The 12,555-nt window shown below is 41.1% G+C and overlaps 1 protein-coding gene across 1 annotated transcript in view; it reads left to right on the top strand.

Moving 5' to 3' along the window:
* Positions 1–12,555, top strand: part of VIPR2 (vasoactive intestinal peptide receptor 2) — a 1,121,328-nt gene that overhangs the window by 1,039,733 nt on the left and 69,040 nt on the right. The window contains exon 10 of the mRNA XM_086941506.1: positions 2,217–2,308. Within this exon, the coding sequence (XP_086797632.1) occupies positions 2,217–2,308 (92 nt within the window). The remainder of the gene's footprint in view (positions 1–2,216; positions 2,309–12,555) is intronic.

The following is a 12,555-nucleotide window of genomic DNA, read 5'->3' as shown; positions in this document are numbered from 1 at the left end:
TGAGGGAAGTGATAGTGCTCTGAGCATGGTGGTTTGCCCAGACACCCCAGGTGGTCCACACCATCATGCGTAGTTAACCTCTCTCCAACCCCAGCTGCATTGATGGGATTGCAGAGAGCAGGCACAGACTCCCAGTCTGTCCTGGAGCGTCAATTGAGGGTGCCCAGGCCAATCACGAAGCTTGCTCACCTTCTGTATGTCCTCGAGTAGTTGAAATCGAATCGCCGTCGACCCCCCACAACATGGACTCCTTACACTCTCTAAAAATCTTCTGAGGAGTTCCCATTATTGTAGTCAATAAGATATCTTTCTTCTAAAATAACCCTCACTTTTTACGTCACGCTCATTGCCACTTAAGTGTGTGAGCACCTGAATACTATTGTTTTGCACATAAACAACAGTCATAAATTGACCTACATGTCCCTGTATATTACTTACCGCTCCCTACAAATATGAACCTATAGCTTCAATTCTAACCATAGTGTCCCCCACAGGGTCAATTTCTAATGGACTTTTTGACCACACCAGAACCATTGTTTTCTAATTACGAGTGCCATGGAACTAGAGTGTGTGCCTGATTCTAGCGTAGGTTTTGTAGAGGGAAGGTACTCACTTTCAGGGCCTTTAACAACTGGTATAGCCCTCAGCAGCGGGCTATAAGGCTATAAGATTCAACGTTCCTCAAAATTGAAAGAAATTAGCTGACATGTTTTATCCCCATGTAATCAGGGCTTTTTCAAAGATCTTATTATTGCCAAAATAAGAAGAAACAATACAGCACAATCTGGCCTTGCACTTACAGACTTTTAGAATAATTTGACACAGTATTTTTTTCACCACAGGATTGAACACTCCAAATGTTAGTAAATATCCCCCTCAGTACTAATATGGTGTTTGAAAAATATGATTTTTGTAAAGCATGAAAAATGTGTTGCAGGTGGGCAGAGGACTTTGGCTTTGTGTTCTCAGATACCAAATAGAGAAAAATGAATATTGAGATTCAAACTCCTTAAATTCTAAACTTATATGGGGTAAATTCCACTCGATTTACCATTGGCATTATACCCCAGGGCATCAGATGCTAATCTTCAGTGGAAAGTTAGTACCACAATTCATGAATGTAAGCGTGGTATTTGGAGTGGGATATTTTTTAAGTTGCCAGAATTGCAATCCTGGTCCATCCACAGTCTTGCTTGCGTGATGCTTCGATGTTTTGTCATTGGTTCCTCATTTAAGATATTCAACATTTTTCAGCTCACTTGTGGGTCTTGTATTGATTTCATAACATTGGAGGGTAGAGGAGTCCCCCTTTCCCACTGTTATACAGTACTGTAGAAGATTAGTATGGGCAGACCTTTTCTGAAGCCCAGGTAAAAAAATTAACTGAGGTTCTGTGGTTCCAGTTCTCATAAAAATATTTAGGATACATTGTGACAAATTAGGCGCTTTCACAAATTAAACAATACTGAGAGCACAGAGAGGCAACATGACAGTTATTCAAAGCATAAATGTCAATATAGCAATTAGATCCAGATTCTTCCTTGATTTCACAGTGATGAATCTTTAATCTTGTCTTTTCGTCGACTCCATAGTGGGCGCGCACACTATGGAGTCGGCGTTTCGAATTTGACCGTCGTGTGGGAACTCCCAAACAGTGAGGCTGGCCGTACAAGCCCCTCGAGAGTCAACTATCATATTGCGGACATAAAGACACTACTCGTAAATGCCTTTTGTGAATACCGAAAGTCATAAATTTAGACTTTTGGTCTAAGTTTACCTTTGTGAACACCTAAAAGTAGTAAACTTACACAAAAGTGTAAGTATACCTTTGTGAATCGGGCCCACAGTGTTTGGAAACAGAGTGTTGATGTGATGTTTTGTGATAATCTGTGGGGCAATTCTGTGAACTGTTCAAATTGTGAATGTTTTGGATTTATATGGAACACTAACAATTTCACCATATAGAAAGCAGCAAAAGTATGTTTTCTGGACCGTTGTTTTTCATTGACAAACGTAGACTTTGCCTTAAAAATCTAGGATTGATTTAAAGTGCTTGTATTCCACAGACCAACCTGCCATCAACTTAGCTTATGTTACAAAACAGGAAAAAAGGTTGGTTTAATAAGCTCTGAGAACATGTTAACAAAATTATTGCAATATTATACCTTTTATGGATTATGTCAATACTTTAAAGTAAATAATTTGCATTTTTGCAGGTAAATTTCTTCCTCTTTATCAATATCATAAGAATTTTACTCCAAAAACTGACGTCACCAGATGTTGGAGGCAATGAGCAATCACAATATAAGTAAGTACTATTATGGTGTATATGAACTAAATATGCTCTCCATGTAACACAACTTATACAAGTAAAAGTTGTTTACTTATCTTGGGCAGAGGAAAGAGATCATTGCAGATTAAATGTATACAGGAATTGTTCTTGTAGGTACAATGATAGCACTAAATGCCACTCTCTTTTGATATTTGCATTGTGAAAGTGTCTCTAAAGGTGTGATGCTAAACCTGTAGGATCAGGCCAAAGTCAGGCAGTATTGTGCAGAGAAAGGATACATCAGACACTACTGTGCAGAAGTCCTCTGCCTGTAAGAAAGTACAGACTACAACTGGCCTAACCAGTCGGAATGGTGAAACAGCATTCACCATTATTGTTGTAGTACAATCCATTTCCATCATCTACAATGGTGCAGGGCCTCCCATATCTAATAATTTGTAAGAATCCAAAAGTACCTAGCTTCCTCTCAACCACTACTGTGTGACTGGACCAGCATCTGCTCCCAGTTAGCCATCACTGTACAAATACACAACGTTGGACATTATTATACAGTGTGACTTCTCAGGTTCCACTTAACAATGTTTTTATCAAATATAGGACCACCCCTCTCTAGACTGTAACATCTTCTTGTCCACAGTACAATGCAGGATACCAATTTCCTACAGTCAACACCGGGGCTTCTGACATCTAATGAATTGAACTACCAGGAACTTGCCTCTGTCAAATGGCACAGACATTCTGTATCCCCAACTGTTGTGGCATGACATCACCAAGTGCCTGTTGTGAATCACACTCTGATTAACCCTCCAAACACCCCCTATGACCCCAATTGCCCAATGGCACCACGATGAACAACAGAGGACATAGCTGTCAGATATCAAACTGTGGATCCATAAGACGTCATCACCAGCCCATTGCCCACTTCCCTTGATTGTTAATCAGTGCCACCAACAGTCAAAGGCCTGCAATGAAGTTCACAAATAAACAATGCTAGCCCAAAATTCCAAATAATACTGCCTATGTGCGGTATCTCTTTTCATTCCGGGCCACAATCAATCACTGCTCAGCTCTGCCTGCCTGCCCAGTGGGTAAAACGAGTCATTGGACCTTCTGTATCTCCCCAGGTTGTGTGTTCTGTCAGTTTTGCTGTTGATTTCCACTTAACCCCACTCTTACTGGTAGGTGATTTGGAAATTGTCTCTTGATTCTCATTGAAGCCCAAAACTACCTAAACTCTCCTGTGTTTCTGGAACAATCATCAGCAGCGGCTCCTTCGCTATGGCAGAGGTGCGTCCCAGCACTGCCCGCAGAGGCAAACAAAAAATAAAAGGATCTAAATACAAATCCTTTTATTTCTCTTGGGGGGAACTGTCCACACACTGCAGCAGGGGGAGGATAAGTGGTGGACACTGCTCACAGTTGGCATGACAGTTTGGCCGGCCATCTTAGAACGGCCAAACCATCATAAACAGTGATCTCTCCTACCCAGCTGTGTTGCTGGGTGTAGAGACCAGAAGGCACAGGCTCCCAGCTCCCGAAGGAGTGCAAAACAAGCCTGCCCTGCCCAATCCCAACACTTCTCTCATGCGTATGAGAGCAGTGATGGATTGGCCATAGGGGAGGATGAGAGCTTCAGCCTGTGTCCAGAGGAGCAGCAGACTGGCAAGCAGTGTTGCAAGCAGAAGACCGGCAGGCATGTTTAAATAAAAAAAATGTTTGTTACAGATCCCCCAAGTTTCTGACCCGTGCTGCCTCACCACATTTCCCTGACACCAGCTGCTACTCACCAACACCACTTATGTGTAGAGCAGCAAAGAGCTGGTCTTATGTTGGGCGCATGAGCCCTGACTCCTCTGGTTGTTTGTTCCTCTGATGAAACACCAGGGGGAACAGTTTAATTGCACGTGGTGTGTCTCTTTTCAAATGAGATCCATTGGGGACAATAACACTACGTACATGGGAATTATACCTCCAAAAATTGGTGAGGGGGTTTGTGGGTAAGGGACACCAACTTGTCCATGTCATACTCTTCTGATATGGGTCTGCACAACTATTGGAAGAAGCATTCTGTTTCTGCCAGTGCTAACAGAGGGGAAATTACATAAACAAGGCGCATGGAATTTTTAAATGTCACTTTTTTGAGTTGATATTAGATATAATTGTGGCCTATAAACATTACAATAAAATGTGTTTGTGAATCATATTAGATAATAAATACAACCACAAATGTCTATTTATTGTTTGATAACAGTTCAGCGCATTACAAAAACATCTGAAAAGATATTTGTAAATGTTAGAAAATATGCAGCATTGCATTATATCCAGTCTATATAAATCAATGCTATATAAAATGAGTTGTTAATAACCCTTCTTTGCTTAAGAGGATCTCGCCTCAAACTGCATGTGCTATTAACACTAATTTCATTTTCTACATATATTGTAGTGGCTCTCAGGACTGTATCAAGAGGAAATCACTATTTGGGGCATCACTCCTGTTACAAAATATACTCAAATAATAAAATATAAAGATGGCCTCACTGGTTCCGTCACAATGAAGTTATCATGGCCACCAGGGCTGGACTGGCCATAGCGGGCACCTGGCGTGGGCCAAAGGGGTGGGGCGGTTTTCTGGCTGTGGGGGCCCATTTTGTCACTGGAAGCCTCTCAATATCGGCCTCCTGTAACAAAAGCGGGAGTGGTGTTTTTTACTAGCACCCCTCCCCTCCCCCCCCCTCTCTCCCAGGGCCAGTCGAGCAGCAATCTGCCAGGGCTGGCCATCGTTCCCACTCCGGCCCTTACAGGCTTGCCACTAGTTGGTGCCAAATACTCTGTTTTCTCTTTGCTCCGCGAAAATGTTGTTTTCTAGGTTCTCCTTGGATTACAAACCTAAGAGGGCTGAGCATGAAATGTTGCTGTGGCCCCTACAAGCCTGGCTTTGCTATAGTTCACTGTTGCTGCAGATACTTTTTAAGGGTTAAAATCAAAAGTTAGCGTACATTCTCCTACATGACATTTTAATTTTTAATGCTTTATTTTACCTGCTTTGCATACAAATGTTTAACATGTGTGTTCAAAGAATGTCCTGAGTGCGCTGTCTCATGTCAAAGGCACATTTAATCACTCTTCCCCTCACTAGAACCTTGTTCCAATCACTTTAATTAGATACAGTTCTCAATAGATCAAAGTCTAGCTTTGCAAAACCTGTCTAAACGTACATTTCAATTTTCACAGTTCACGCCAGAGATTAGATTTGAATCATTAGATTGTTTTTAGTGTCGATTTAGAGCTAGTGGGTTGCTCTGTATCATTCTCCAGATACCAGAGCTGCACTGGATCAAACTGACAGGTTCTTTGTGCAACAGTGTCGGGGTTCTGCCAAATATCCTCACTGTAGATCTTCTGCAGCTCTACGAACACATTTTAACAGATCATAATGTTTTAACCCTCTCCATAACGTGTCTACATGAAATCAAAATAAATGATGCATTATTTAGCATGAAAATGTCAGTAAGATTCATAATTTAGAAAAGTTCATTCAGTTGTAAACTAGTATGGATGATGTCTACAAATTATTTTGGGACAGATTCCTTAACATTTATGATTAGTATAGTCTTAACATAGAGCACAAGTGTTTCTCTAATATAGCACCTATAGTTATAGTTATCTTATGTCAAGAAACTATTGGCCAGATGTACAAGGGTCTTTCGCATTTCTTATTGGGCCTAATCGTAATTTCGGCTCATTAAGAAATGTAAAACAGCCTTTTCCTATGTACAAGGGCCTTCATGGAATCGTAAAATGCAATTTCCACCCAGTTAAAATTGCATTGTGTGATTCCCCAAGTAGGAATTCGCAAATGGGGATTTCCTATTTGCGATTTCTTAGCACAAAACATTTCCTAAATACAAAATGGCCATGTAGGAAATGCAATTGCCATCAACTCAAAGTCAGCGGGAACCAGGTGCAGTTTAAAAAAGAGCACTCCAAGATGCTTTTTTCAAAGTGCAATAGAGCCCACACATGCCTCTAGGGTATATATGTGCTCTACATGTGCACCACTAGTTTTGGGCATTAGGGGGAAGCAAATGCCCATAGCAATCCTTGGTTATAATTTCCTAAATAGCAACTTCCTACTTGGAAATAACGAATTGGGAAATGTAAAATCGACCCACTGGCATAAATGGCATGGGTTTTCCTAATTGCGGTTTCCTAACAGCGACTCCTACTCAGTAAGAATCGCTAATTAGAAAATCAGTAATTTCATAAGGCCGGATTCACAGAACTAACTTAAGACAAAATCCTAAACTTACTACTTTTGGTATTCACAGAAGTTAGGATTTTGTCTTAAGGCAGACTTAAAACAGACTTAAGTTAGGATTCTGTCTTAAGTCTGTCTTAAGTCTGTCTTAAGACAAAATCCTAACTTCTGTGAATACCAAAAGTAGTAAGTTTAGGATTTTGTCTTAAGTTAGTTCTGTGAATCAGCCCCATACATTTCATTTTGCATTTCCAAAATCACGATTCCTATTGAGTCGCTATTTAGGGAATGCAAAACTGCATTTTCATTCATCTGGCTCTTTAACTCATAGCCTAAATTTCATTAACTGGTCACCACTGGGTATGGGTTCCCAAGCAGTAAGGCCAAACCCTGCCTTAACTAGTAATACCAAACAAAATGCCAATACTGCCAATTGATTCTAAACACTTATTTCGTTCCGTGCATATGAACAAAACTATATGCAAGAGAGAGTCTTATCATTGAGTTAATCCATTTGAATTTGCATTTTATTTACAAGTTTTTTTCTTTTCTGCATTTTTTCAAAATATTTCACCTTTCAACAAGACTTTTTTGTGAAGCACAATACAAAAAAATAATACACAAACAATAATCATGAAAATGCTAACTTTTATACAACATTCATACTGAGGGGCATTTCAATCATACTCCAAACCCAATCATACAGTCTAGAAGAACAAAGAGTTATTTACAATTTATATACAATTCATATATAGGAAACCCTAGATTCTTATTTTTGAATATAACTCTCTTAAATCAAAAAGATTTGTTCGGTTTTCTTAAGGTTTCCACGTAAACAACGTGATCTGGGAAGGTCTACGCGTTTCGAACTCCTTGGTTGTGGAGTTCTCGTCAGGACCATAGACTGTGAATGAAGAACAGGGGGAACCTGTATTAGTGCGAGATCTATGTATGTATGGGCTGCTGTTGGTTCAACACCCAGTGCTAAGTTTGCATTAAAAACCAACTATTTTTACTTTGATGGTGATTTTTACTTTCAGACAGGTGGAGTGGCTATGGGCTGTCCATTCGCCCCGGAGCTAGCCATCCTCTTCATGTCAATTTATGAGGACAAATTCATTTACCAAAACAATCCTTTCAATCATGCAATAAACCATTAGAGTCGTTTCATTGACGACGTGTTTTTTGTGTGGTCTGGCCCCGGGGAAGAACTAAAGATGTTTAATCAGTGGCTTAACAACAGGACACAAGAGATCAAATTCAGCCTTGTATACTCAAAAAATAAAATCAAATTTTTTGACGTGGAGGGATAATTTTTAAAATATGTCTAATGATTCACTTGCCCTGAGGATCCCTAGTGAGGCCATTTCATGGGAGGAAGATGTAGGCATGGCAGCACATCAACTCAATACCGCTGTCATAATAGCAATAGAAGAGCTGGCCCCGGCCTCCCTGCGTTATTGCGCTAGGAAAAGGCTTCTTAGGCAGGGAGTCAGGAGACAGGAACGCCTCTGGCGGGCTTCCTGGGACTTTAAGGATAAAGCAGCTCATAAAGCATTATTGAGGAGGTATAAGGTTGAGATTATCAGAACTAAGCAGGAGTATTTTACAATTCGTACCACCTCCCTGTCCTCCCTGAAAGAGCTTTTTAAAATCGTGGATTCTCTCACCTCCCTGCAGATGCCCGACCCCGTCAGTGGGTCTCAACAGCTCTGCAACGACATTGCCCAATTTTTTCAATCAAAAATCGGAGACATTCATACTGCGTTAGAGCTGCAGAAGACCTCATTATCCATCTCTCCCCTTTCCTTCTCTACCCCCGTATTGGTGGCTGAGGTGTCTTCACAGGCTAGTCTGTGTAGTTTTCCTCCCCTTTCTCTATCTGACCTTGAGAGTCTGCTCAGCAGGATCAAGTCGGGCTCCCCGCTAGACCCCTGCCCCCTTAAGCTCCTAAAGCAGTGTAAAGAGACTCTGCTCCCGCCACTTTTGGAGATCATGAACAGGGCCATGAGGGACGGTATCTTTCCATCGCAGTGGAAGAGGGCAGTAGTGAAATCACTGCTGAAAAAACCCACGCTGGATCGTGGGGTGCTAAAAAATTTCCACTCCATTTCCCTGCTCCCAGCCCCTGCAAAGATGCTGGAAATACATCTGAACCAGCATCTCTCAGCCTTCCTGGAAAACTCCGATCTTTTTGATCATTCGCAGCATGGTTTCAGGAGGGGGCACAGTACGGAGTCTGCCCTCACCATTGTGCTCGACAACATCCGCACTAGGGTGGACAGGGTCAGACTACCTTGCTCGTCCTCCTGGATCTTACAGCTGCGTTTGACACCCTCTCTCTCTCGGTATTAACATCTCGACTGAGGGAGATAGGGGTGGAGGGGTCTGCACTGAGCCTGCTGACCTCCTTTCTTGATCGGAGAGAACAGAGTTAAGCTGGGAGAGTTTCTATCTCCATCCCTTCCTGTGCACTGTGGGGTTCCTCAGGGGTCGGCATTAAGTCCGACCCTATTCAACATCTATGTAATCCCACTGGCCAGGCTTATTAGATCTTTTGGGATGGAGGCAGTCTCCTATGCCGACGACACGCAGATTATGGTGTCTCTCACCCAGTCTGTCACTCTGACTGCCTCCAATTTTAGATCATGTATGGAGGCAGTCGCCCAATGGATGATTAACAATTCATTGAGGCTTAACGGCAAGAAGACGGAGATTCTGGTGTTCGGAAGAAAGGAGGAGATATGGTCGGCGGCATGGTGGCCCACCTCGTTGGGAGCCTGCCCAGCACCCACGGGCCTAGCTAAGAATCTGGGAGTCCTGATTGATCCCTTGCTAAGTATGCAGCAGCAGGTTAACAGAACAATTGCCACCTGCTGGGGTGTTATCCACATTCTAAGGAAGATCAAACACTACCTGTCCCCGCAAGCGAGAAAGCAAGTCGTGGTAGCCCTGATAGGGTCGAGATTGGACTATTGTAATGCGCTGTATGCAGGGATCAACAAGGGCCTGCTGCAGCCGTTACAAATGGTTCAGAACGCCGCGGCGAGGTTTGTTTTAGACTTGCCCAGACGTTCATCAGCCACTGCTGCCAGGAAACTCCTTCATTGGCTTCCGATGGAGGATAGGATTCTTTTTAAAATTCTCTGCCTGACATATGGAGCCTTGGCGAGAAATAGGTCGGGAGGAATTGCTGACCTTTTGGTCCCTTATAGCCCTTCCATAAAGTTACGCTCTGCCAAGAAGTCTCTGCTATGTGCGCCCTACATTCGGAGAGCTAAGTGGGGGGGCAGAGCTTTTTCGAGTCCTGCGCCTAAATGGTGGAACACTCTACCGGAGGAAATTAAGTCTCTGCCCACCCTGCAAGCCTTTAGAAAGGCTCTGAAGACTCGTCTTTTTGTCAAAGCCTACTTGTAGTTTTTGTCTCTGCCTTTTTTTGATGACTTTTGTTTGTTAGGCACCTTGATGCCTTCGGGTTTTAGTTGCGCATTATAAGTTGCTTTTCATTCATTCATTCATTCATATTGTTAGGCGGCGGTCTCAAATGGTGTCTTGAGAATACTATTAATAGTCCAGTAAACCCCACCGAATCTTAAGAGAGTGGGAGTGTTAGAGGCAATAATAATTGAAGAGAGTTTGGCTGAGATGGAGTGGGAGTCAGTGAATGTAAGAGAGAGTGACAGAATGTTAGTGAGATGGATCGACCTATGAAAAACACATAAAGGCTGCGATTATCAGAGCCTACAATCAGTTCATTGCTCACAAAGACAATCATTGAACCGTACATATTCCTCCTTTAAATGAGATATGAATGTTGTAACATACACTTCAATAAAAGCATCATGCCCTGTAAACTCTGGCAACCACGGTTATATGTCTCTTTATTTGGTAGGCAGGTGTAGAAATAATGATAAACACTGATTTTCGAAAGTCAGCAAAACAGTGGAAAAATCACAATAGGAATCACAAATAAAAAAAACTGAAAGCATTACACACCTAGAATATTACAGTAGAATAGCTATGTATTTATTTAATGCAGGTGAGGAGGGATGGCACAAGTAAGTTGTGTTAGCGTGGGAAGCTTTTACTCTTATGACCTTGATCCCAACACTCCTATTGGGCCCCTAGAGACGGATTTTACTCAGGCTCAAAACTTCTCCTCAGAGACGATAGTCCTCCGATGGAACATTCTCTGTCATAGTGAGGGCCGAGGAACAGAATGTCCGACTGTCAGCTACCCAATAAGGCCCATTAATTGGTTGTCAATGCAAACATTGCTAATCGGGTTTAAGTAAATCACTCTCAAGACCATGCTATAGAAATAAAGTATTGCTATTGGTAGACAGACCCTACTGAAGAAGTTTAGTCCAGTAAGAAACTAAAAGCTTGGCTGTGGCTAAACAGAACAAGAGCAAAAAAACTGATGTAATGACAATAATCTATAAATGTCTCTATTATGCATTTAGAAATGTGTAGTTTCTGTAAAATAGCATTAGACAAAATAAGACTCAGACAAGTTTTAGATAATTTGGTTATTGTAATAAAGATCCAAAATCTATGCATATGAGTCATGTTTTAAGAATTTCAGCCATAAATCTAACAGTTCAAAATGTAAAATCACACATCTAGTTAAAGTAATCTATCTCTAAATAAAAGGATCCCTAAGAGGATGGTTTTCAGTCAGCAATACTATCACTACCACCAACGAAACAAGAAGTTGGTTCTTGAAGGTTCTCTAAGCATTGGCAAAAGATAAAGTTAAAGTCCACTAGGGGCAAAATCCATGGGCAAGGGGGAATGGAGCCTAATGCAGGAAAGTTCAAGTCTGGTATCTCACCAAACTGCTTTGAAACGTCTAACGGGCAAGTGCAACAGCAAGGGCAAAAAACAAAGGGGCATAACAGAAATAGTTCGGGATTCAGTTTAGAGGAAAGGAAAAATGTCAAAGGACAGCTTGATCCTTAACATAAGCTCGCTGCAAAAGGCACAAGAAAGGAAATGAGGGAGCAGACCATCCTCCTCCTCCTCCTTTGTATCTCGGTTAAATAGTTCATATTTGTCATCATGACATCAATGGGTAGTCCAGAGTGGTCGGATCATCATGTTATCGTTCTTTCCGTCTTTCCAGGTACACATTGTTACTCCAACATCATTTACCACATAAATCATGAGAAACAAATGTCACAGGTTAATAGACAAAGAGCTTGTTTATTTTATGGATGTAGAGAAAAAGTCAGCTTCTCACCATTCACACATAAGGGGTGGAGAGCAGTATGTGTTATCATAAGTAAGGTAGCATGAACCAAGAACAAAAAAATCAACATTTGAGAAACGTATCGAGTCCATTTCTCAGGGTTAGGAAATAATGCAGACTAAGGAGAAAAACCTCTTACATTTTTTTAATTCAACATTTTATCTTTTAGTACTATAACATCTTAATTAAGTTTAGGCATAATGAAATAAATCACACATATCGTGCATAAGCTTTCTGTAAGGTTGTCAGTAAATGTTACATAGAAATGTTCAATTTCAAATATGGTCTACCACCACTACTGTAGAAAAGTAGCAACATGTAAATTCCTAAATGCTAATTATCTTTATACTATTGAGCACTGATACTGAAATTATCAGACATCCACTGTGTTTCATTTAGGAATTGCACCAAAGTCGACTTTGTTAAGACACTGCATGAAGTCAAATAGCATTTCTAAGGTATCATCATCTTTCATGACATTTCTTCTTAAAAATATAAAGTAACTGGTTACTTAAACATCTTACATTCTCTAACTGATTAATCCTCCTGCTTCTACCTAGTCAATCATGCTTTTACAGTGATGGCTTATCACTTTTTCTAAGTTTTTGTTTCAATTTTCTAGACGTGTGCAAGGTGCATATTTATTCTCATTGTAGTAATTCAATGTGTGTGTCATGTAAAGGCAAAATCAGCTATTATGCTTCCTCAATCTAATAAGAAAATAGGAGATACATTTTTTACATCACATCA

Source organism: Lissotriton vulgaris, chromosome 10 (assembly GCF_964263255.1).
Source record: "Lissotriton vulgaris chromosome 10, aLisVul1.2, whole genome shotgun sequence".
Lineage (NCBI taxonomy): Eukaryota > Metazoa > Chordata > Amphibia > Caudata > Salamandridae > Lissotriton > Lissotriton vulgaris.
This window is presented reverse-complemented; position numbering and strand designations above follow the sequence as displayed.